This window comes from Acinonyx jubatus, chromosome B2 (assembly GCF_027475565.1).
Source record: "Acinonyx jubatus isolate Ajub_Pintada_27869175 chromosome B2, VMU_Ajub_asm_v1.0, whole genome shotgun sequence".
Classification (NCBI taxonomy): Eukaryota; Metazoa; Chordata; class Mammalia; order Carnivora; family Felidae; genus Acinonyx; species Acinonyx jubatus.
In genome coordinates, this window is record NC_069385.1 from 39,192,721 (window position 1) to 39,219,803 (window position 27,083).

General features: G+C 37.8%; 1 protein-coding gene and 2 long non-coding RNA genes across 7 annotated transcripts in view; 2 read left to right on the forward strand and 1 right to left on the reverse strand.

Moving 5' to 3' along the window:
• Positions 1–16,910, forward strand: part of LOC128315529 (uncharacterized) — a 107,034-nt gene extending 90,124 nt beyond the window's left edge. The window contains exons 3-4 of one of the 3 annotated variants that reach the window (XR_008298356.1): positions 1,330–1,721; positions 10,105–16,910. This is a non-coding gene — a long non-coding RNA (uncharacterized LOC128315529). Of the gene's footprint in view, positions 1–1,236; positions 1,908–10,104 lie in introns of those variants that run through there. The other 2 variants (XR_008298355.1, XR_008298354.1) reach the window with 2 other exon arrangements.
• Positions 1,936–7,022, forward strand: LOC128315530 (uncharacterized). Its single transcript, XR_008298357.1, has 2 exons — positions 1,936–5,976; positions 6,196–7,022. It is a non-coding gene; the product is annotated as an uncharacterized LOC128315530 (long non-coding RNA).
• NKAIN2 (sodium/potassium transporting ATPase interacting 2) overlaps positions 16,167–27,083 on the reverse strand; it is a 977,009-nt gene continuing 966,092 nt past the window's right edge. For 2 of the 3 annotated variants that reach the window (XM_053222289.1, XM_053222287.1), the window contains 3 exons: positions 22,816–22,897; positions 22,040–22,128; positions 16,167–18,641 (listed from right to left, as the gene is read on the reverse strand). In XM_053222289.1, the coding sequence (XP_053078264.1) occupies positions 22,104–22,128; positions 22,816–22,897 (107 nt within the window). In that variant the 3' untranslated portion in view covers positions 16,167–18,641; positions 22,040–22,103. The remainder of the gene's footprint in view (positions 18,642–22,039; positions 22,129–22,815; positions 22,898–27,083) is intronic. The other variant, XM_053222288.1, reaches the window with a different exon arrangement.

Below are 27,083 nucleotides of genomic sequence, written 5' to 3' on the forward strand. Positions count from 1 at the left end.
AAATCTAGTCTCCTAGAGAACATTCAAGGTGGAGGGGTTTCAGGAAAACACTATGGCAGAAAAGCCAGTTTTAATTGGCAAAAGTGAAGTAGTTCAGTAGGCTCTGCACTCCAAATAGTTATTCTCCATGGTGATAAAACAACAAAAAGTTTTCCTGCTGTTGCTCACTTACCCCTGGGCTTGCTCATGTACCTGGGAACACAGTGTAGGAATGAGGGCTTTAGACTAAAATGCACAAAAATGCATACTCAGAATATTTATATTAAGAAAAAATTTAAAATGCGCAAGATATGCCATTTGCATACAGCTAATATAGTTGGCATCCTGAGAAAAGAGAGCCCAAGGTGCCATTATCCAAGAGAGAAAATAAATGAAATTGTGTTGCCCCAGAATAGGCACTACAGGTAAGAGGCAGCTTAGGGGCAGCGGGTCTGCAGCTGGTCTCTCAACCACCCTTTTTGCCTATCATCACAACCCATTTCTTGGGACAGTTCCTGGTACCCTTTCCCAGAGTGGGTTATGGGGAGATAAGACATGGATAAACCCTACCTTACCCCTGAGAGGTTCCCTCCCATGGAATGTAGTGGCTGGTGGGTAGACCGATCAATCTGGTCTCATATTTAATTTTTTCAATCTGACATGAGAAATGTTATTACATATTTTTCTTTACAAAGAAAACAACTTCTTTATCGAGGCCACTTTCAAAAGCTGCAGATTCTAGGGGCAGAGACTGTTAAATAAGCATACAGGCTCCAGAGGAATTTCCCCCAGAGCCCTCCCATGCATGGTTGGGGTTCCTTTGCCTCACTCCCCCCATCCCCACCTCCAAAAGAGAAGAAGGGGTGATAATGTGGACTTGGCCTGAAAAGCTGGGCAGTGCCAGCTCCCTACCCTATCCCCATCTTCTTCACTCTGCTGATTGAGGCCCTCTTCTAGAAATTTCCTGATGGCCAAAGGACAGTCCCCACCCACTGTGGCTCTTAGGAACAAGACTGGACTGTGGATCTCTTCTTCCTCCCCAAAGTAGGCTGGCTTTCCCTGTGAGCAGGAGGCCTATGGGCCCTTCTGTGGATACCAGGCCACCACGGGACTGATGCTTTGGCAGAAGGGGCACTTCTGGGCCCAGAAGGGCCGCCTACATTCCTTGGCCTGATAGTGTAGACCTTCATAGTACTAGTAGCATCTTCCTTTGATAATCCTTCTATGTTCCTCCTTTTGGTTGTCTCTCACTCCCAGTACAGGATACCCCACCAGGGCCTGTGACATAGAGAGATTCCAGCTTCTCCGGGGCTTTTAAAAGGTCAACTCCACTGCCTCTCCCTCCTTCAGGGCCTGGAAACCCTTCCTGAGTGGCTGACTGTGGAACCCAAAGACATCCAGTTGAGGGCCTTGTGCGAATCTCGAGCTGTTGGTCATGGTGAGGAAGCCAAGCCTGCGCACACGGTGACCACATACAGATGTTTGCAGCATCTGCAGCTGTGGCTCCTCTGCGCCAGGTCCTCCTCCTCCAGGACTTTCTCCCTGCGCCTTGGCACGGCCACCTGCAAACCACTTGCTGGACACAGAGCACATGGTAGGTGGCTGAGCCTGCGGTCCCGGGCCCTCGAGCGGGCGGCTGCTGGCCCTTGAGAAGGCTACCGGCAAAGGATGGTGGGAAAAGTGGCTGCTGCAGCTTCTCCAGCACCCCCACGTGGTGCGTAGGACACCAAGACGTGAAAACCGTGAGTAGAGGAGAGTGAGGAACATGTTGAGAGACATGTGTGAGGATGTGGGAGATAGACCTGCAGATTCCAAAGGGTCTACTGGACTGGGTTAGAAGGGTGGAGGGGAAATGGGATTTGAGACTGGGGTGAGCAGTGGGCAGGACGGCAGACACTCAGCATCTGCTTTCTGAGGTGGACTTGGGCGGGAGGCCATGACACCATAGAAGTGTCATGAGAGGTATTTTTTTTTCCTCACTGAGACCATTCACTCCCAGTTGCTTAGTGAAATCGCAATACCATGCATAAGAAAGAAAGCATCGAAATACAGATGATTTGTTTTTAGTCATAAGCCATCAGCGCTTATATCTATAGCACTCACCACATATTTAACCATGTATTATTAATTCTTTATGTTCACTGAGGGGGATATCTGTCTTAAAACTCCTTTGCATTTCATTAGAGTTTACAGTACATAATAGATCCTCAATACATATAGGTTGATTTGTACAGCTGGGAAAGATCAGATAGGTTGAAGTTCATTGATAATCCCGGTTGGAAAAATTTGAGATCTGTTCACTGCTCATGGATGGGTTAATGAACAGTTTATAAGTGACGTATCTTGTGGATAACATAAGAATATGTAACAAAAAAACCAATTTCTGAAAAGTGAGAAGTTATTTATGCAATGAGAAATTTACAAAAGAATAGTGATATATTTCAAAGGTTATCTTTATAAGATTTGCACTTATAAGCATTTTTCCAAAGTTAAATAAATACGTGTTACAAACCTTTTTTTTTTGTTGGAACCAACTAAACATAGTCTTTAACTATAATCTTTATTGCAATCTGCATACATATATACTCTCCAGAGAGCTTTGATTATCAATTTCCTTTTATTGATGAAGATAAGCAGGTGTTGCCTCCCTTGTAGACCACAACTTATATATGCATCTGTCAGTAACACTCTATTCTTCTTCGGTGTGCCTCATCTTGGAAAGTACTCATGATTTCCTTTGCTTTGTTTCTGGATGTAAATCTTTTTATCAGGGATTAGGGTTATCTTGAAATTTTAAGAAACAAGTGAAAACTCATATGGCAGAGATTTTTTAAAGAAAATATTTATCACCATTTTTGGAGTGATAAGCAGCTATTCTGTCTTCACTCAGGACAAAGCAATTGTCAATATGCTTATATTGCTGAAGAGTGTACTTAGAATAGACCTAAGGAAGAGCGTCTCTACAGTGTGTGTTGTTGGGTCCTTAGATAAGTGACATAGGTGATTGGCCTTGGAATAAATTAAAAAAAATAATTCCAGTATAGTTAACATACAGTGTTATATTAGTTTCAGGTGTACAGTATAATGATCCAACAGTTCCATATATTACTGAATGCTCATCATGATAAGTGTACTGTTAATCCCCTTCACATATTTTACTCATCCCCCCCCCCCAACTCCCCTCTGGTAACCATTTGTATGTTCTTTATAGTTAAAGGTCTGTTTCGTTTGTTGGTTTGGTTTGTCTCTCTTTTTCCTTTGTTCGCTGTTTTCTTTCTTAAATTCCACATTTGGGTGAAATCCTATAGTATTGTCTTTCTCTGACTTGCTTATTTCACTTAGCATTATACTGTCTATATCCATCCATGTTGTTGTAAATGGCAAGATTTCATTCTTTTTTATGGCTGAATAATATTCCAGTGTGTGTGTGTTTGTGTGTGTGTGTGTGTGTGTGTGTGTGTGTGTGTGTACTACTTTTTCCTTTATCCATTCATCTATCTATGGACACTTGGGCTACTTCTATAATTTGGCTATTGTAAATAATGTTGCAATAAACATAGGGGTGCATGTATCCCTTTGAATTAGTGTTTTTGTATTCTTTGGATAAATACCCAGTAGTGCAATTACTATTACTACTACTGTAGGGTAGTTCTGTGTTTAATTTTTTTGAGGAACCTCTATACTGTCTTCCACAGTGGCTGCACCAGTTTGCATTCTTACCAACATTGCATGAGGGTTTCTTATTCTCCACAGCCTCACCAACACTTGCTGATCCTTGAGTTTTTGATTTGAACCAATGTGACAAGTGTAAGGTGATATCTCATTTGGTTTTGATTTGCCTTTCTCTGATGACTGAAGTTGAGCATCTTTTCATGTGTCTACTGGCCATCTGTAGGTCTTCTTTGGAGAAATGTCTATTCATGTCTTCTGCCCATTTTATTATTATCATTATTATTATTTTGGTGTTGAGTTGTGTTAAGTTTTTTATGGCTTCAGACAAAAGTTTTTATTAATAAGTCTTGGCTGCCCTACTTAATAAGATCTGAATTATCATAAACAAATGTACATTTCTCATAGTTTAGAAATAAATTTTTTTCACCACAAAGTCCTTTTAAAGACCTATGTTCTTTCCAGAGCTCATGATAATCAAGGACATAGAATATATTTCACTGAAGACTATGAGTACCACCATGGAAAGAGTATATACCTTATATATACCTTAAGTATATATAAATATACCTTGAAGATATTACAGGTTCATACCACTGCAATAAAGAAAATAGTGCAATAAAGGGAATCATATTAATTTTTTGGTTCCCCAATACATATATAGTTTAAACTATACTGTAGTATATTAAGTGTATAGTAGCATTATGTCTAAAAAAACAATATACATGTCTTAATTAAAAACATTGCTAAGAAATGCTAGTCATCATTTGAGAGTTCAGTGAGTCATAATCTTTTTTGTTGGTGGAGAATCGTGTTTTGATGTTGATGGCTGCTGATTGATCAGGACGGTTGTTGCTAAAGGCTGGGATCGCTGTGGCAATTTCTTAAAATAAGACAAATGAAGTTTGCTGCATTGATTGACTCTTCCTTTCATGAATGATTTCTCTGTAGCACACAATGCTTTTTGATAGCATTATACCCATGGTAGAACCACTTTCAAAATTGGAGCCAATCCTCTCAAACCTTACTGCTGCTTTATCAACCAACTTGATGCAGTACTCTAAATCCTTTGTTGTCATTCCAACAGTCTTGATAGCATCTTCATCAGGAGTACATTCCATCTCAAGAAACCATTTTCTTTGCTCATATGTAAGAAGCCACTCCTCATGTGTTCACATTTTCTTATGAGATTGCAGCAATTCAGTCACATCTTCAGGCATCACTTCTAATTCTAGTTCTTCTGCTGTTTCCACCATATCAACAGCGACCCTCTACTGAAGTCCTGACCCCCTCACAGTCATCCACGAGGGCTAGAACCAACTTCTTCTAAACTTCTGTGAATGTTGATGTTTTGACCTCTTCCCATGAATTATGAATGTTCTTAATGGCATCTAGAATGGTGAAATCTTTTCAGATGGTTTTCAATGTACTTTGCCCAGATTCATCAGAGGAATCACTGTCTATTGCAACTAGACTATTATGAAATTTATTTCTTAAAATAATAAGACTTGAAAGCTGAACCTACTCCTTGATCTGTAGGCTTTAGAATGGATGTTGTGTTAACAGACATGAAAACTATATGAATTTTGTTGTACATCTCCATCAGAGCTCATGGGTAAGCAAGTGCATTGTGAGCAGTATTTTGAAAGTAATCTTTTTTTCTTCCTGAGCAGTAGCTCTCAGCAAAAGGCTGAAAATATTCAGTAAACCACGTGGTAAACAGATGGTGTGATCATCCAGGCTTTGTTGTTCCATTTATAGAACACCGGCAGAATAGATTTATTCTTAAGGGCCCTAGGATTTCAGGATGGTAAATGAGCATTGACTTCAATTTAGAGTCATCAGCTGCAGTAGCCTCTAATGAGAGAATCAGTCTGTCTTTGGAAGCTTTGAAGCCAGGCACTGACTTGTCCTTTCTAGCTATGAAAGTCCTAAATAACATCTTCTTTCAATTTAAAGCTGTTTAATCCCCATTGGAAACCTGTGGTTTAGTGTAGCCACCTTCATCAATTATCTCAGCTAGATCTTCTGGATAACTTGCTGCCACTCCTACATCAGCACTTGCTACTTCACTTTGCACTTTTGTGTTATGGGGATGGCTTCATTCCTTAAATCTCAGGAACCAACCTCCGCTAGCTTCAAACTTTTCTTCTGCAGCTCCCCCACCTCTCTCAGTCTTCATGAAACTGCATAGAGACTTTCTCTTGGTTAGACTTTGACTGAAGAGAATGTTTTTGCTGGTTTGATCTTCTAAACAGACCGTTAAAACTTTTTCCATATCAGCAATATGGCTGTTTTGATTTCTTATCACTGGTGTAGTCATTAAAGGTGCATTTTTAAAACATTTTTTTTTCAACGTTTATTTATCTTTGGGACAGAGAGAGACAGAGCATGAACGGGGGAGGGGCAGAGAGAGAGGGAGACACAGAATCTCGGCTGAGCCATCAGCCCAGAGCCTGACGCGGGGCTTGAACTTACAGACCGCGAGATCGTGACCTGGCTGAAGTCGGACGCTTAACCGACTGCGCCACCCAGGCGCCCCTAAAGGTGCATTTTTAATTTCCTTCAAGAACTTCCCCTTTGCATTCACAAGTTGGCTCACTGTTTCTGTGCAAGAGGCCTAGCTGTCAGCCTGTCTCCTCTTTCCACCTCCCTTCCTCACTTCTTTCCACATTCCTTCCTTCATCATTTCAAGCTTTTGATTTAAATTGGGAGAATAGCTACTGTTCCTTTCACTTGAACACTTAGAGGCTATTGCAGGGCTATCATTGGCCTAATTTTAATACTGTTGTGTTTCAGGGGAACAGGGAGACCTGAAGAGGAGGTGACAGAGAGACAGGGAACAGCTGGTTGGTGGAGCAGTCATCACACACACAACATTTATTAAGTTTACCATCTTATATGGGCACAGTTCGTGGCTCCACAAAACAATTACAGTAGTAACAACAAAGAACACTGATCACAGATGACCATAAGAAATATAATAATAGTGAAAAAGTTTGAAACATTGCGAGAATTACTAAAATGTGATGGAGACATGAAGTGAGCAAATGCTGTTGAAAAAATGGCGCCTATAGACTTGCTCCGTGCGGTGTTGTCACAAACTTTCAGTTTGTAAAAAACACAGTATGGCACAAAAAACCACAAACTGCAATAAAGGAAGTACAATAAAGCAGGTACACCTGCAGTTTTGAAGTGAAAAAAAGCAAGATGCCCTCACAGAATATATTTGGCTGTCTTCAAAAGGAGAAGTCAGGTTTAAATAACAGGAGTTCATACCCTTGTTAGACCTTTTTAATTCTGAATGAAGTGCACATGTGACCTTTTCTGAAATAAATAAAAATAATGCATTGTCAAACAAACTGAAACAAAACTTTTGAATCCTTCTTCTGTTGACCCATAGGGGAGTAGTTAGGTAAATAATGTTGATTCACATACCAGAATACACTCTACATCTGTTAAAAATAATGAGGTAGATTGGCATAGATAAATTAGTAAGTGAACAAAAGTAAAGTTCAGTATGTACAAAGCTTCACTTCTGTACATTTGTAAAGTTCATACGCAGAACGTTATGTACATATGCCATTCTATAAGCCAATGTCTTTTTTGGAAGGACATACGTGAAAAGACTACTTTACAGAGAGGAAATAAGATGAGTGTATGAGGAGAATGACTTTTATTGGCCATTTTATAAATTTTTGTAGTCTTTATTTTTTTATTTTTTTTATTTAAAAAAATTTTTTAATGTTTTTATTTATTTTTGAGACAGAGAGAGAGCATGAATGGGGGAGGGGCAGAGAGAGAAGGAGACACACAATCGGAAGCATGCTCCAGGCTCCGAGCCATCAGCCCAGAGCCCGACGCGGGGCTTGAACCCACGGACCGCGAGATCATGACCTGAGCCAAAGTCGGATGCTCAACCGACTGAGCCACCCAGGCGCCCCTGTAGTCTTTATTTTTTAATATGTGCATTTATTATTTTTATTTAATAAATACTTAAAAATCAACTTATATTATGCTTCTGTGAAAAAAGTGCAATGTCATTAGGAATATTTTTCTAACTTGATGTGAATCCAAATCAATGAATTATATAGTATTATAGAAACTCCTATAAAATTTTCACAAGTGGATAGATTCCAGCTAATCTTTTCTGGAGACTTTTCTTTTTCCAATCACAGTCATTAGAGGTGATTTATTAAAAATGAGTTGGATTTTACAAATTATTAGCAACAATATGATGTAGTGGAAAAAAGCAATCTCACATGCTCTGGAAATCTCACTGAACTCTTCCATTTGGGTGTCAGCAGCCTAAGATGCAGCAATCTCTTGTGTTAAAAAGGAGGTGAATCATTCGTCTGAAAGATTGTGTCCAACCTTACAATTCCAGGATTCTTTTTTGTTTTTAATTTTTTTTAATGTTTATTTATTTTTGAGACAGAGAAAGACAGAGCATGAACAGGGGAGGAGCAGAGAGGGAGACACAGAATCTGAAACAGGCTCCAGGCTCTGAGCTGTCAGCACAGAGCCCGACGAGGGGCTCGAACTCACAGACCATGAGATCATGACCTGAGCTGAAGTTGGATGCTTAACCGACCAAGCCACTCAGGCGCCCCCTAACTTTTTAAAGGTTATTTATTTTGAGAGAGAGAGAGACAGAACTAGCAAGGAAGGAGCAGAGAGAGAGAGAGAGAGAGAGAGAAACCCAAGCAGGCTCTGCACTGTCAGCACAGACCTGGATGTGGCTCTCAAACTCAGGAACTGGGAGATCATGACCTGAGACAAAATCAAGTCGGCAGCTTCACTGACTGAGCTACCTAGGTGCCCTCAAGACTCTAACTTCTATTGCTAGAAAACAGAAGATTTGAGCTTAGTTAAGTAGTTCTATGGGGCACCTGGGTGGCTCAGCTGGTTAAGCATCCGACTTCAGCTCAGGTCATGAGCTTTGCATTTTGTGAGTTTGAGCCCCGTATCAGGCTCTGTGCTGATAGCTCAGAGCATGGAGCCTGCTTCGGATTCTGTGTCTCCCTCTCTCTCTGCCCCTTCCCCGCTCATGCTCTGTCTCTCTCTTAAAAATAAATAAACATCAAAAAAAATTTTTTTAAAAAGTAGTTCTGTGAATTCTTTGAAGATTTTAATATCCTACATATTATATATCAGCAATTAGAAATGCTGACTCTCAGAAAGAACATCTTACCTCAGGGGGTGTGAGTAGTGCCTGGGTAGACACTTAGGTGATTATGGTAGGTAGAATAATGTCCCTCCAAAAATGTCCAGGCCTTAATTCCTGAAACTTATGAATATTTTACCTTATGTAACAAAGAAGATTTTGTAGTCCCTTTGGCAGATGTGATTAATATATGAATTTTGAGATGGGAAGATTATCCTGGATTATCTAACATAATCAAAAGGGTCCTTATAAGAGGGAGGCAAGAAGGTCAGTGTCAGAGAGAGATGTGATGATAAAATCAGAGGTCATAGAGTCAAGGAGTGATCTGAAGATGCCACACTTTTGACTTTGAAGATGGACGAAAAGGACTCTAACCAAAGAATGCAAGCAGTCTTTCAAATTTGGAAAAAGGAAAGAAATGGATTCTTCTCTCAAGCTTCTAGAAGTAATGAAATACCACCGATACCTTGATTTTAGTCCAATGAAGCCTATTTGGGACTTTCGATCTCGAGAATCATATCTTAATATCTTAAAAAGTTTGTGTTGTTTTAAATCACCAAGTTGTGGTAACTTGATCCCACAGCAACAGGAAACTAATACAATGATTTATACCTGGAATTATTTGAGAGTCCTATCAATTGTATGTGCTTCCATCTCCTTCAATACAAATTGTCAACCAAAGCAAGAAGGAAGAAAATTTGCGACAACCCTCTAACAATCAATAATATATATAAAATGTTGTTGACTTTTATGAGAAAAATATTAGAAAAGATAAATCAGTGGGCAAGATTTTTTTTTGTTTGTTTTTAGGAAATGCATTTTTTTCTTTTTGTTCCCATACCTGGCTTTTAACTGTAAATGTACGTCATTTAAGAAGTAGAAATTGCCAATAGATATTTGATGAGGAAATACCACTACACTTGGCATGAATGGTGGAAAAATGTAGGAAATTGCTTCAGTTTTTGTTTTGCCTTTTAATATAAAAGGAATCTTTCATATTAAATCTTTAGGATGATGTGACTTTTTGTGGTGATATTAAATTCTGTCTGTAAGAATGAATGACACTGGCAACAATTACATAACAAGTCCTGGTTTACTGCCCATCCATATCCCTTTTCACTTTAGCTCAGCGCTTCTCTGTTAGTTTCAATTTTAAATGTCAAGCACAACCAAAGTGGGACTTATGGAGAGGGGAATTTATAAACACAATATATTACAAGTGTCTTGTTTTCCTTCAGAGTTGACCATGTTTACCAAGATTTACTGTGCTTTCATTTCTCTCTATACAGACAGGGAACGGATGTTGGTGAGAGAGACCCTATGGTCGTGATAGGACCACATTTAAGACATGGTGACCCTAAGGGAGGAATAATTCCAGAGTCTTCCCCTGAAGTCCACCCTCTGCCTGACAGCCGTAATTGTTAAGAAATCTCATTTCATGTCTCAATGGAAAGTGTTTGGGAAGGTGTGGTGGATGGAAGGAAGTTGTTCGAAGAAGGTAAGAATGACATATTCTGTGACTGCATGAATAAAAAGTCACTGTAATCAGAGACAGATCTTCTTTGACATCAAAGGGAAACATAGCTACTCACATCTGCATACTGCTCTCTGGAGATTTATTTTGTTTCCTAGAGGTTAGAACTGTGGGCTCTGCAGACAGATTGTGTTGTGAGATTTGGATCTGTCACTTAGATGCTGTGGCCAGGAGAGTACTGTGTGGCACTTATAGCTTTAATGTCATCTTATACTGCATATTGTTAAAAATGGAAAATGGAGTAAGGAGGGGACTTTGCTACTCTAGTGCTTCCAATATATGTCCACATACAGAAATATGAAGGAAAAAAAATCTCTTAATTACATAAAATATAGTTATTTCAATTTACTCTTTTAACACATGGTGTCTTGATTCATGATGCAGTATAATTAGGTATATTTTCAGTTTCTAAATGCATTTCCACAATATATCCATCCTACTTTAAATATATTGGATACATACTATGCCTTACCTCAACAGTTCTTATTTTAAAATTTTAGTGGGAAGGATTTAGAAAAAACCTTTGTTGTTATTCTTGAAATTTATTCTTAAACCTGCAGAACTAGATTGAATTGTAGCCATGAAATGTTAGTGCCCTTGCACCATAATGGATTTCAATCATCATGACAAAACTCTTTCTTTAATAGAAGTGTAATAAAAACCTGACTAATTATGCATATAACGAGATATTTGATCCAATTCACTGGAAAGTCTGAAAATACTCCCAGCCTTGGTATCCAAGGTATCCAATCTATCCTTTTTGTGTTTCATTCTTTTTTGAAATAATCATCCTTTCCTTCTTAGTAAAAACATCCCAGGATTATTTTTTAATAATAAACGCACTATCCCAGTTCCATTTATTCCAGTAACAAAATGGGGGTAAGTCTGAAGTGGAGTAGATGTAGAATTTTTTGGTCTCGGCTTCTGTAGCAAGCAGGTCTAGCTAGCGTTATGGATGGGCATATGACACGTTTCATTGCACATGGTCCCCACACTCAGAGGAGTCTGGTGCTTGGTTTAATGTTCTACTATCCTCTTCATGAAATTCTTAATATATTATTCTTGAGCATGTGGTGAGTAGACAAGATATCCTGGGGTGACAGCCTGCATGAAAGTTTGTGATCTAGCAGCAATACCGGAGGGCACAGGCTTAGGCCCCAGGGCACAGCATGCAGTCTGCAGAGCAATTGGCCTGGGCTGCCTCAGGGCAGTCGGAGGAGCTGCTGGGCTGGGGACCAACTGAGGATAAGATTGGCGGGGGTGACAGTGGCCCCAACAGCAGCAGAAGGGGCAGCTCTACCCCTGGGGGGAAGCAGGGGCCCTTGGCAGCCCTAGGAACTGGGGGGAGGCCAGCTTGCCTATTAATTCCCCAAAAGCCCTCGTCCCTGTAGCTTTTGCACAAATGCTAACTATGACTTTAGTGCTGGGACACGAACCGCTGGTGCTCGGGCAGTAAGCATCGTCAGAAAATTATTATAAGGTAAACGTATACACGTCAGTGTTTAATAAAGCATTATCAGAGCACCATTGGGATTATTCAAAGAGTTTGGAATCTCTCGTTTTGAGAACTTCAGCAATGTTGTAAAAAAAACAGATCCGTGGGCTCACACATAAAAAGTAGAGACTAGTATCAGTAATAGACAGAAGATAATATTTTCATAAGATGCTTCAGAAGAACAAATTATTGAGAAAGACAATTTTACAATTATTTTTCTTGTAACTGAACATATAGCAGTAGATTACTTAAGTGGGTGTTTTTAAGTACATGGAAACCAGGAAGCCATTTTTAGCTTCTTGAACAAGTTACAGGAAATGTCAGAGGAAACACTAAGATCCTATTATATAATATTTCTTTAAAACTTTTGTTTAACGTTTATTTATTTTTGAGAAAGACAGAGGGAAAGAGAGAGAGAGAGTGCTAGGGCATGCAGGCTAGTGGGGGAGAGGCAAAGAAAGAGGGAGACACAGAATCTGAAGCAGTCTCCAGGCTCTGAGCTGTCAGCACAGAGCCTGACGTGGGTCTTGAACCCATGAGCCGTGAGATGGCGACTTGAGCTGAAGTCGGATGCTTAACCGACTGGGCCACCCAGGCGCCTTTATAATTTTCTTTAAAATTTGATTCAGGTTTACATGAAAGTGATTTTTTATGAAGTTTGATCTTTTTTAGAAAAATTGTTCTGTGAATGATTAACTCAAATGACTAATATTTATAAGTAGTTTATTAGAAATTTACTGCAATGTTGTCACTGTTTATAAAATATTCTTCATGGCTCTAGTAACAGTGACAGAAGCAGGGAGATTCTTCTCTAAATTAAAAACTATAGTTTCATAAAAATTATAAAAGGTTGTGATGCATTTGCCAAGAGTGACTGACATCACTTTCATTTGTATTGATTAAAAAGGAATTGGTTCAAAGTATACATTTTGATGACTTAATATTAAGTTAGAGAAAGGTGAGTCAAATATCTTATTATCAGTCAAGATATCCCACTAATAAAGTATTGTATTCATTGTATTATTTAAAATTATGACATCTAAGTATTTTTTATTATTTATATTTTGTGTTGTTATTTATGTGTTACTATTTGCCCTTATTATGTTTTATAAGTAATAACATACTTTAGAAGGAAAAGTCTTAATATTTTAGTACCTTTAGTAGCACTCATTTTCTACTCTGAACAAGAGCTCCACATTTGCATTTTTCACGGGTCCTACAAACTATGTAGCCACCCCTGATAGCAAGATATAGACAGGTTACTTGACCTATTGGAAATGGAAATGTTTCGAGTCTGAGAGCATTTGCTTTTTGGCACTCAATACAAACACCGAGTATGTTTTGTTTTTCCATTAATTGTTAGCACGGGCCCCTGCCTCTCAACCCTCTGGCCCTGCCCTACCGATCTGCTTTTGCAGATGCAAAGACTAGTTCCATAGGTGTCTGGAACACAAAGTTTTTACATCTTTACCAGTGGAGGATTTTTCATAATCTTTACTAAATTTGGTAAGTTCCCCGTGATTTATCATTTGTAACTACGTGTTCATTTGCTTGACTTCATCCTGAGAGTGTCGGTCAGCCTGAGATAACAATGACAAGAGGCTCAGGTGTCCTGGGGTCCTCCAGTTTGAAGCTTGGAAGATTTATGTCTAGACAGCAGTTTGCAAAACCTCTCTGCACATGGAGATCAACATATCCCCAAAGGATATAATGAGTAAAACTAGAAGAATAATGAAGAAAAATGACAGGCACACAAAAGGGGAATAAACAGGGTATGCCTCTGGTAAATAACTCCCCGAAGGACTCTTAGAAAAGACTTGCTGATTAATTGAATCAATCCATCATCCTTGGGGTGACAGCATCAATTTGCAATCTTTTTTTGGGAGTTGTTTTATTCCATTGCTGTTACAGCTTAAATTCATATGAGAGTAGAATGAGAGGTTAAAAAATATAACTGTTTTGTTACTAAGGGGCCACAATTCTGTGCTCTCATTATAGAGAAGGCTTACATTAATTTTAATAAAGGTTTGGACTGTATCAGAGCATCAACATGTGGCTTATAACAGGATTTTTCCTCTCTGAATTTATCATATAGAAATAAACTTTCAATACCTATACAAATTTTGAGCTCATTTGCATCTAAACTCCATGTTTGAGGATTTTTAAAAAATGATCTTCATTATAATTCTAAAGAATATAAAAAGAAGTGCCTTTATCCCTTTTTAGGAGAAACTCACCATCATTTTCTTTGTTGTCACTGACAGTCATAACTCATGATACCGTTGCAGATTTCGGTGGTAAATGAGACTCTGGAATGCATTATCCAGTTCAAGTTTTTGTTGAATTAAAAGGCATAGAGCACATACATGTATTAGAGATTTTGCTCTTATAGTTATCAAAAGTGATTGTTTCCGGATACTAGCATGTTTTAAATTGGACATAATACATCAATCACAGATTTTGTTCTTTCCTTTCTCGGGAGTGAGTGGAAGGAAGATGTAATAAAATGAAAAGGATTGAACACAGATCCTAAGCAAAGATTCACATGTGGTGAGAATAACTGGGGCTTCAGTGTTTTACAATGTAAGGATCTTGGTATCAAAGCTTTCTGAGTACAAGTGTTTAGTGCTGAAATTTTATCAGAGATGGATCAAATGTCTGAAGGAAGATAGTCTTGTCAATCGTGGTATTTTCATGATGAAACAGTTCAAGTAATCTCAATCTCTCTAATATTAACTATTCACAAATGCATTATACGAGAAATAACAGAAAAACTTCTAAACCTTGAAAACAAACATAATTTGTCGACGACATTTACATGTGGGTATGAGTTTTGGTGTATAAAAAACTGTAAGATAATAAAACATATTTAACATTGAGACTATATTGAACCTAATACACAATAATTCAGACACATTTCATGATCTTATACTATCTTAGAGTCTTCCTTATCAGGGTTCATTCTGATTTAACAGTCCAGGGTCAGTTGACAAATCCCATTGCCTGGGATTTGATTTATTCTATTCTGGTCAGAGTATGCATACAGGAATTTGTTGTAGAATGGTGAGTGATTTGCATTTTCACAATAAATGGTAGTCTTGAGTAATTTCTTGATCTCTGTGGGCCTTAGCTTACTGTCTCTACAATAAATGGGTTTGGATCTCAAAAGTTTGTTCTGTAATGTAACCTACATAAAATGAGCTTGTATTTCTGAGTTTATGACCCATTTGTTATAGTATAATGGAATGTTGGCTATTTCTTTCACTGTATTAGAGATTAGGATTTGAACAGTTACAAATGAAGATCTTGGTGCCATCAACAAATAATATTTATTACTTACCAAATGCACACCTTATTTGAGAACTCCAGAGGTGGGAATCTTTTCTTTAGGGTGTATATATATATATATAGTTGCTTTATTAACTTTTATCCCTTTTTTTGCAACTGAGATGTGTGTATTTGACCTCACAGTATGAAGCAACATCCTGCCAGTCATCCACAATGAACCATATCAACACACCTTTCACACAGGGAACAAAAGTAAAAACAGGCTTCATCATTTCCAAGACTCACCGTGTGGCCAGGATGTCAAATTCTACAAGTTGATCTTCAGCTTCTTGGAATGTTGCCTCAAAGCCTTTTTTATTTTCAATCGATTTCTGCATTTTGGATTCTGGGGGTTGTGCAATGAAAGAGCCCCAACAGCAGCCCAAGCTTGAGACAGCCCAAGCCTGATCCCTCTACCTTCTCTCCCTTTCAGCTACACAGTGAACCTCAGCTGAAATTATGGTTACGCAATCATAAATTCCTTGGGTGAATCTTTTCTGCTTGCCTACCCTACCCCAACATGGTTCACTTATAGTGTTGTCAACGATTGGTCCTCAAAGGAGCAATGACTAAATGAGTATTCTAAATAATTTTATTTTAAATAATTTGACCTTTAAAAAAAGAAAAAAACCCACCTCTGTTAAGCAAAGGTTTTTAACATAGTGCCCTAACACCTCTGTCAGCTATTAGCCCGATGCTAACTCTAAATTCCAGATTGAAAGGAAAAAAAAAAGTTCTCCAAATGACAGCAAGTCTATTCCAGGCAGTCTTGTAAAAGATCCCTTAGTGTTAGGGGATAATGAAAGTGCGTGCTACCTATGACTGAGCTAACATGGTGCCATGACCTGGCAATTTCTTTTTATTGCTGACATATCCATTCCTGCATAGCACAGAACATCAGCGTTGCCTTCATGTAAATTTAATAGGTTTTCCTTGTCAATGATATAATCAGATACACTGTGAGAAGGAGGGGCTTTCAGGGATGGCTCAGAAGCTTAATTGTTTTTCCATTTATTTTTAAAATGCAAATTACACTAGTAAGTCAAAAAAATCACTCTGTTAAAAATACATTCAGAATTAACAAACGCAAAAAAAAAAGACACATCAGGATTGTAACTCTTGCCTTCTGAATATTAGGTTTATAACAAAAGCTCAGCCTAGAAAAATAGCATTCTTCACCGGATTTTGAGGAGGAATCAGCTGTACAACTCAGATGGTTTTCCAGATATAATCACACTACTGTGCTCACTGCTCCCAAAAGAAGACCTGTCCACGAATTACTCTTTAGTAGTCAACAACTGGTTTTGAAAATTTTGGTGGTGATGATAGTAGTGATTAAGTGGTAGCTTGGCTGCAACTTAAAGCAGGAATATGAGGGCTTGTTCTCTGTGCACTTAAATCTCTATCCATATACATGTCCTATAAGGTGGGAATCTCATCACAGCATGAATGTACAGTGAAACCTCATTTTAATTTTCACATTAATAGTCACATTAGAATAGTTTCTGGCATGTAGAGTATTTAAATTTTAAGAATCAGAGGACAATAAATTGGTAAATATTTTTTTCCTACATTAAACATGCATGTCACTATAAAATCATCATATGAGGTTTCACTGACATGTTTGCAATTATTTATTTTATACATGTATGTATGGACAAACATATACAAGCCACTGAGAAAATTCAAGCACAAGTGCTGGAACCTTTTTTTTTTTTTTTTTTTTTTTAGTTTATGTTCCAATATAACCTTTGTTCCTTTATCGTTTTTGAATGTATATGTGTGTATTTCACAGACATCCATGCAAACACAGTAATGGGGCTGGTTTATGTAGATCTGGATGGGCTAAGGTCCAAAGTAGGTTAACCCAATAACTGAAGAAACTACATAGAAACCAAGAGAGAAAACATTGCTCCATGCCAATTTGTAACTTTTCAAGTCTCAATTTCACTGCACTGAAGGATGTTGTATTAGTTTTAAAAAAATTGATTTTAGCATCTCAGGTGGATCCAAGAAAAAACATGACTCTTCGGAGTTCCTGATAAGCCTGAGCTAATTATGTTTCCCACTAATGAAAACCAAATAATGCTTGAGTATATAGAACAAAATTTCCTAGGAATTCAGAATATTCCATAAACACATTGACCTACTATTAAGTTTCCAAAGGCATCTTGTTGCCAACTACGTTAACAGCACAGTTTTTCTGCCACAATAATACAGGAGGATTAAAATACACTCTAACACACAACAGATCCCCCAAATACCACAAAGAGATCTCAAATATTTCACCAAGGTAACTATTGCTCCCCCCGCCCACCCAAAAAATAATCTCGTACGCTGAAGTTAGGAAAAAAAGTTCACCTACGTAGGGTCTTCCATTTGAATTAGATATAAAAGAGTAAACATAGCTAATACATATTCAGTTGGCCTCTGTTGATAGAAATCCACAGCTGTTTCTGTGTTAGTAAAAGACATTTGTAGATACTTATAAAAGCACCTAGAGTGCAGTAAATAAAATCAGTGAGTTAAGCCATTTCTGTTCTCTGCTTCCAGTAGATTATGAGTTTAGTAGATTAATAAATTTTACTTTGTCCCACCCAACCCCTTCAGAAGACCATATTTAAGAATTATAAAGAACATGATTATTGTTGTTGTTGTTATTGTCACTTGTCTGTTTTTGGCCACCATGGAGGTTCAATGATAAAGCACTTTGCTGACAGCTGGCAGTTTTTGTACACAGACACACTGAGCTGCTGAGCTATGCAGTCCTGTTTCTTGACGTGAAACACACAGACTCAAACTCGTTCGGAATTAATAGCAGTGTGTTAGCCTAAAGGAAGTGACTTGGGGAGGTCTGCACTGAGACTCAGGCGCACAACTTAGGTGGGTTAAGGCAAGTATGTACGGTATAGCCTTTAGGGCAAACAACCTGCCATTTCGGACTTCGGTTACAAGGTCATCATGGCATGTTTTGTTTGTTTTTGCAATTACATTGCCTACGTAGCCGTGGTGCTATCAAGACGTATGGAGTGCAGAAGACAGGGCTGTCAAACTAATGTGCCCTGGATGACTTTGCAGCTCACAGAGGCCGACTGGCTGGGCTGCAGAGTAGTTAGTGACGGCCAGCAGAGGGCACCAACACATCTCCTTATGAACTTTCCAAAGGCCTGGGAGAAAGAAGCCTACTTTCAGGAAATCCAAGATGGGAGTGTCCTGCATATTTGTTTCAGTTAGAAAGAGGAGGCCAAGAGGAATTAGTATGTGCCTCTGTGTGTGTGTGCGTGTGTGTGTGTGTGTGTGTGTGTGTGTGTCTCAGTGTATGTAGAGGCTTTATGTTTGTTCTGTTAACATGTATATATATTTAAACTCAGTTGCTTCTTGCTCTTCATAAAATGCAGGAGGCCACTGCAAAACAAGTTCTTTGAAAGGTCCAGGAGCTGACATACTGAGGCCATCTGTATTATTTTGACCTGGTAGAGAGAAAGAGAGAGAAAGAAAAGTTGTTTTTAATCAAGGGGGAGAGCCCAGCATCTTTCTCACCTCTCCAAGCACAAGAACAAGCAAAAATTAAACACAAAAAAGTCCAAGCCCAAATTGTGCTTAAAATGAGACAACTTTCCTCTCCGTTTCTTTTTCCTCTGTAACCTCTTGGGTAAAGTGGCCACTTATGATAATTTAAAATCCATTTCTGGGGACAAATGAAATGAATATGTATTGCTATACAATTAGGCTGCCAAAAAGAATGCAGTGTTTTCAAATGTTGCTAATATACCATGGGATATTCTCACAGTTTATACTGCGGGAACCCAAACACATCTCTACTGGTGATGGCACATAGGTCAGTGGTAGTCAAAACAGCTACTTTGTTAGAAAATTAACCTGTGGACATGGGAATGTTTTTGTGAGGGAGCTTCATGGCTATTATTTGTTTCAAAGAAGTTTACCAAACCATATGAAACAAATTAATGAAAACCTTTTCTTTTAGGATGGATGATAGATAATCTAAAGAATTACAGAACATTCTCCCAACTTAACTAAAAAAGAGAGGGCTGTCTATTCAATGACTGTAGGAACTGAAACGTGGCTGTGAATGGAAGTCAGTCAGGGCAGTGTTTTCAAAGCTCTTAGCCACGGATTTGCTGGGCATAATGGAAATCCCACAGCTAAAACTGCACATTACTTTTTAAGCATTTGCGTTCCTTCTAAGGAACAGCTTTTATTTCCAGTTGCTATATAATATCGTGAAAGTGCTTGAACCGGACCATGATGTTGAATTACTCTTACTTTATGAGACTTATTATGGCAGGTTGACAGGAAAAGCTACTCCCTAAAGGACAAAGACATAGGAGATGTTCAGGTCCCTTCCTCTCAGCAGGGGTGAAATTTATGCATGAGTCACTTTTGGTTTTTCACAGGGTTTGAATAGGCAATGGCTGTCAGATGAGTGGTTCTGAAGGCTACCATGTTGAAGGCTTCTGCATAATGTAAAATCAGAAAAGGATAGTTGGTTGCAGAGAAAGGGAGGGGTGCAGGCATGTTTAGAGGTATGGCAGCCAAGTTAGTGTGAGAAGTACAACTAAGTACATTAAAAATCAGAAAATATAATGAATGCCAGAGCAAACTCACAGGTCTAAGAGTTTGGAAAGAACACTGAACTAAGGGGTTAGGAAAACTGGTTGATAATTAGGGGTGGCACAACTAACAGGTTGTGTGACCTTTGTTTTCCTTTCTCTTCCTCCAGTTTCCTCACCTGTAAAATAAAATCTCAGTGTTGTAGAACTTGAAGTCCGGTAAGGGGATGTTTTGTAGAAGGGGCAGTGGTAGTATTTTGACTAGTGATTTGTTACATGCAATTAATTCTAACTTCCTAAATCTGAATGTCATGGAACATTCAACTTTTTTCATGAGCAGTGAGACTTGAAACTTCTTACATAATTTTAGTGTTCCCAGGCAGTAAGGAAGAAAATAGTATTTTTATTACTTTTCGTTTGTCATTTAAAGTCTTCTATTTAATAAAATCATGGTAAGTTTGGTCCTCAGGAATTTAATGATGGATATTAAATATGCAGGGTCCACTTTTTGAAGACATTAGAATTATGGATGCCTGATTTGAAACAATATACTTGATTATGTATAATTAGCATTCTCTAAGATAGCTAATCCTATATATGTGGTTACATGTAACTTATTATAGCTTGATCATATTTACTGATCATTCATATTCATAAACACAATGAAGTGTTACATGATGAAGAAATGCTATGTGATATTGTCAGAAACAAGCAATTACAAGCTTTGTAGATGTTCTGGTCTACTCTTGAGCACATATTGTTGCATGTTATTTGGGTGGATATTATATGTGATCTATTGTTTCCAGAGGAAATCCCTTCGTATACTATGAAATATAGTATATTATATATTATATTGTATAGTATATTGATTTCTGATTCGATAAAGTCTTTTCATGAGTAATATTGGTTCACCTAAGCATTGTTCCCAGTACTACTAAGTTATGTTTCTTAAGCATTTACCATGTGGCATGTTTTATGTCTTATATACTTATAAATTCAAAATAATTATATGAAGTACATGTGCTATCATCTCTCTTTTGCAGGTAAGGAGACTTAGATTTGATAAGAATAATTAAAGTTATTCAAATCAAGTTGTATGTCCAAGGTCATAAAGAATTTCATCTCTAGTACTCTGCCTTCTAGGTCCTCTTAACCACTGTCCTGTATTGCTTTGCTTTTATGTTTTAATAGAACACTTTATATAAAGCTATGATACAATATAGGGAAGAGTGGTAAAGAACTTAAAGGGTTTGTAATTTTACTTTTTGTGTGAGCTATCAAGTCTTCCTGGGAGGACAGGAAATTTTGGTCTAAACAGAAAACAAGTATAGTGCTAGGCAAAAGAAAAAAAAAAAGAGAAGTATCAGAGGAAAAAGAGATTTAAAACTCTTCCATAAAATATATATTTTAAGATATAATTTGAAGGATAGTGGTATTTCATCTTGGAAAAAAATATGTTTGGTGTCAAGAGAACAGCATGGGCAACTAGAGAAACACATGTCATATTGGTGGAAAGCAAGAGTTCTAGTTCCACCGGCAAAAAATGGGTTAGATGGCAGACTACTAATGCCCTCAATAGATTATAAGATTCATCAGGACAGGAGCCAGCTCTTATTCATTATTACACTTTCCCAGTATCTCCTAGCATCAGCTGCATATGGTTGGGAGTCAAAAGTTGTTAAGGGTTGAAGAGAAGAGAGAATATTTCAGCAAGATATTGGGGCCAGGTCAGAGGATACTTGTAAGCTACGGTAAGCAATGTGGACTTTGTTTAGTAGGTAATAGGGATTAATTGATAGTTTGGGGACAAGGAGGGGAAAGAGTCAAAGTGGTACTTTGGGAAGAGTAATTTGGCAGCCACATGGAAGACAGGACAAAGGTACTAAAATTAGAAAGAGACAGGAAAACGTAAGGTAATGAACGCTGATTTAGGGCAGTGGTTATGGGGATACAAAAGAGATTGTGTGATGCACTGTTTGCAGAGGGAAGGCTTTGAATGCATATAGTATTGGTGGATTTCTGAACAGATCAGGTCTTTTTTATGGGTGGTATTGCCAAATACTTCCAAAGAAAAGCGCAGGCATGATGCATAGATCGTTCCCCTTTTAAAGAGAAGCTTACAAGGAGGTGTATAAAGATTACTTTAATCTCTTGGAAGAGAAATACTCCAAATCCATTTATCATCCTAGACATTAACAATACTAAAAGGCAAAATGATTCAATGGTGGAGGACAATGACGACAAACACATATCTTCAAAGAGAGAAGCTCACATTTCAAAATGAATTGGAATCTTACTTTCTATTTTGATCTTCGCTTGCAATTCAGCATATCACTTGATGCTGATATATAGAATTTGTTATCAGTTGTTATCCAAGGGAATTTGCCTAAACACAGATATAAAAATCAGGCTCTGATTGTATGTCTGCTCTCTTGAGTGCTAGAGTTAAGGGTCTGATAAATTTCAGTGTTACTCTTCTGGCGTAATTTTCACTTCACATCAGAAAAAGAATAAAGAATATTATTGCTCAGTTTTTTTTTAACACTATATATAACTATAGGGTTATACTATATATAACTATATATAGCCTATCATTTATCATCCAAATGAGAATACTTTTGAGAGTAAGAAGAGGTACTGGTAATAACTATACCAGGACAACCTATGTAAACTGAGACTCTCCTGGGAAAACCAGAACACATAGTTTATATATAGTTGCATATAACTACCCATAATGTTATATCATTTTCAAAATATATAACTTTTGGGTCATTCAAAGAAGTATTAATAAAGTATTCAAAGAAATATTAATAAAGGCTTTTTAGCTATGTAGTTGATACTTTATATAAGACTAAAAGTAACTTTAGAGATGGCATTTCTGATAAGTTAAATTTAAAAATGAATTATGAAGAAAATGTTATTAGAATTATCCCAGCCAAACAACATTAATAGAAGAGAAAATACTGGAAGTATGTAGTTGAAGGAAAGCTGCATGCCATCTATTTTGCACCATGACAGTGCTTACTTAATCATCTTTTAGTATCATAGAATACCTCCAAAATAAAGTACTTACATGTACATAGGCTGTAGTTGTAAATGAGATGTCTTCTGAGGCCCTTGATAGCCATAAGAATCAAAGCCACCTATGAAATCAACTGAAAAGGGACAATTGCTTTCATTAGTTAACTTTTCAAAAGAGTTTAGCATTCATGATCAAGATCTCACACAGATTACTAATATAAACCATTTAATAATCTATTAAAACCTAAGTGACTAATTGTGGAGGAAAACAGATAGTTCCTTCAGGGTAGTGATATCTCCCCCCTCAACTGTGAGATTCAATTATTGCTTTACAAGAATCTATTCACTTGGGAAAAGAAATTATGTACTCTTCTCAAGCAACCAAGACCTAATTGGAATAATAAAATTCACTTGCAGAGTAAAGATGCTGTATGTCTTTTTCGGTTAGTGTGGAGATTTTCTGCAACACATTACAAATGTAAAGAATAATGATCGCTTAAGTGCATGTACCTATCAGCAATTGCAGCACTAGTAATGATATTATATACTATGATTGTCAAGTACAAGGTGCTATGATGGAGCTTGTGTAAATTAATTCAACATGGTTGTGCCTGCCATTATGTGTTTTATGATCTGAAATAGGCAATCAGAAATAAAGATGTAGAGCAAAGTTTAACCAAACATTCAAATGCAATACATACTTCGATATTTAAAATATAATAACATATAACAAAATTACCCAAAATGGCTGTAATAATATCTCCTATTTCATATCTGCTTACACTGTGGCCTTGACACTCCTCCCTTCTGGTAGTTTTGGTCTGTGTCCTTTCCACTTGAACCTGGGTAGAACTTAGTGGCTGCTTTAATGAATATGGTAGAAATGAAACTATGTGGCTTTCAAGGCCAGATCATAGAGATGTCATACATTTCCCTATTGTCTTTTGAGATGCTTAGAACACAGCCACTGTGCCCAAACAAGTCCACATGAAAAGATCAATGAAGAAGCCAATGGTATGTGTATTTTGACTGATAGGCTAGCTGAGGTTCCCTCTGATAGCCTGGACACGTGAGAGAAAATGCCTCCAAATGATTCCAGCTTCAAGCTGCTTAGTCAACCCAGTCATAGAGTCTTCCCAGCTGAGGCCCCTGAGATCAAAGAAAAGCCATTCTCATGGTGCCCTGTCTGAATTCTTGCCCACAGATCGATGAAACAGTAAATACTAAGAATACTGGGAAAAAGTTTTGTGTTTATTTTTTTCTCTTCTGCTCCTGGACTTAAAGGCTGTGTGGTAGGGATAAAAGAGGCAAACCGATGAAAAGCTGGCAAGACAGATGATAGGAGAGAGAAAGGGATATAGAGACTGAAACAGGATGCCTGTGGATATCTTTACTTGTTCTAGAGTCATATTCTATTGGTTTAGCTTTGACTAGTTTTTGTTCTCTTTCTCCCCCCCTCAACTGTGAGATTCAGGTGCTACAGGCAGAAATTGGAGCAAAGTATGAAGTAACATAAAGTCCATGATGTCTGTTTATATAATGGGGAAATATTTTTTAATAGATTTTATTTTTTAGAGTTGTTTTAAGTTTATAGCAAAATTAAGCAGAAAGTACGAAGAGTTCCTATATAGCCCCTCCAACAAACTCTGCCACTAGTAACATCCCTCACCAGAGTGGTACATGATTACAACTGATGAATTTACACTGACACATCATTATCACCCAAAGTCCAGAGTTTACATTAGGGTTCACATTTGGTGTTTTAAACTACGTTTTTTGATGAATGTATAATGACTTGCCTCCACAGTGTTAGTCTCATACAGAATCATTTTGCTGCCCTAAAAATCCTCTGTGCTCTGCCTTTATCCATCCCTTCCCCAATCTCTAGCAACCACTGATCTTTGTACTGTTTCCATAGGCTTGCCTTTTCTAGAATGTCACAGAGTGGGATTGATACAGTACTGGAACCTTTCCCGATTGTCTTATTTCACTTAGTAATGTGTCTGTAAGGTCGTTTCATGTTTTTCATGGTTTAATATCTCATTTCTTTTTATCTTGAGAACACATTTTTCTAGGATGAATTTCTCTTCTTATCAAAAGTGGAATAGTATAAGAACAAAGGCCATGGTGTTAAAAGGATCAAGGTTCAAATACTGCTTTGACCACTTGCCAGCTGTGTAACCACAGACATATCATTTAACATTTCTTAAAACAGGAATTAAAATACTTATTTCATACAATTAGTATGAGGATAAAATAAAATAAGGAATGTAGAGCCCTGGGTGAGACATATGGTGTGGAGGAAGAAAATTAAAAGCCCCTGAAAAAATTCAGGATTTTCTTTATAAATCTTTTAAGCCATGCAGTGTAGGAGAAAGAGAAACAGAAAATGTTTAATTTGGGGTAACGATGGAACCATACCAGAAGATGAATTAAGAGAAGGAACCTCCTTTGTTTCCTGAATTGCCTGTATGCATACATTAGCTAATATAAAGGGTACCAGAAAAGCTATACAATAATTGAATGTCAACTATATTTAAGGTTTGTATTTTGAGAAATTATTGTCTATGATTGGAAATTAATTTCAGACAGTGCCTAAATTCCCTTTTATTTGGGTTTTCTCTTGTCAACATTGAAACTTGATTAAGGACTAGTTTACTGAGAGGTATTCACAGTGTTAGAATTTCCTGGTTAATGTCTCTTCCACTGAAATTGAGATCTGAGTTAAACTCAGGTTTATTGTTATTGTTATTGGTATTTTGAAATATTTCTCGGGCTTGTTTCCAGGGGTTTGAGATGGAGAGCAGAAAAGGTCAGATGGTAGTTACAAACCAAAGATTGTAGTCACTCTACAATCAAAGGATAACTAAAAGAAACCAAGATGAATCTTCAAGTCCAATGGATAGAATCAGGACCAAAAATGGAAAACAAAGCTTGAGTTGGGAGCAATGTAGACCTTCCTAAGACATGAGAAAAGGCCAGAAGGGAAATGAGGTGTGTTCTTAGTATGTGTTGTGAACAGTGTTTGACTTGTCTAGGGCTTGCTTTCATTAGCCAGCTGGTGTAGGGGTTGGTAGTGCTGGCTTACAACTCCCCATGTGGGGAGGATCACATAAAAACTCTGATGGAAGGATTGTCATTTTTCTGATCATTCGGATCGTCTGGAGCCATAAAAAAGGATCCAACAGCAGGTGATTCAGAACCAAGATGAAAAAGAAGAGGATCTAAATGTAGCCACAATGGATTTTTACCATTTCACTTATGAGGGAGGCATTCAAATTTAAGCAACAATCAAAGGGCATATTTTATAAACATGCTTTAGTTCACAGCCAAGGAAATTATGTAAGGCCAATTTCCACATGCATTCATTCCCAGTAATTGTTTGGATGTCTTCCTAAAGACTTGAGGGAGAGGAATAGAAATAAGCTGGATCCAACCAACCACTATAGTTAATATTACGGTGGTCAGTGTAGGTAGATGTGATTCCTTGCTCTTCTTTTCCAGATGATGCTTCAACCACATATGGAACTCCTTGTGGTGTCACATGGGTGAAAAAAAGAAGTAGAAGAAACTATTTTTTTCTTTTTCAAAAAAATGAGTCACTGGGGTTAACTTACATTTTTAGAATACTGTTAATACTGCTTTGGTCTATTTTCCTTTTCTTTTACATAATCACATTTATCAAGTCTATAAAGTGGTGCTACATGCTGTGAAACTTTTCTGAGCAGTAAGGGTCATGAAACATCTGATAGGTCCTTTTCCAAGTAATTGTGATGGTATCTAGATGTTTGGTTCGTAGCTTATCTCTGCATTATTTAGAAAAGTGTACCTGTTATTCCTCTGGAATCTCCTTAAGTCCTGAAAATAAAAATAAAGTTCCGGGGTGCTGGGTGGCTCAGGCGGTTAAGTGTCCGACTCCTGATTTTGGCTCAGGTCAAGATCTCATGGTTGGTGAGTTTGAACCCCACACCAGACTTTGTGTTGACAGCAGGCACAGCCTGTTTGGAATTCTCTCTCACCTCTCTCTCTCTCTCTCTCTCTCTCTGCCCCCTCCCATCCCCCACCATGCTCATTTGTGTGCCTTCTCTCTCTCTTTCAAAATAAACAAAAAAATAAATAAAGTTTCAAACAATTGCACAATACTTAATAGTTTCTAAAGCCCTTTCAGGTGATATTAATTATCTCTGCAAAATTACTGTGAGGTGGGTAGGAATAATTATCTTCACTGTACAGATGAATACAGTTTTACTTGACTGCTTGGGGGACACACAACAGCTGAGGACAGGGCTGGAAGTGAGGTGTTCTATTTCCTTCCTAAGT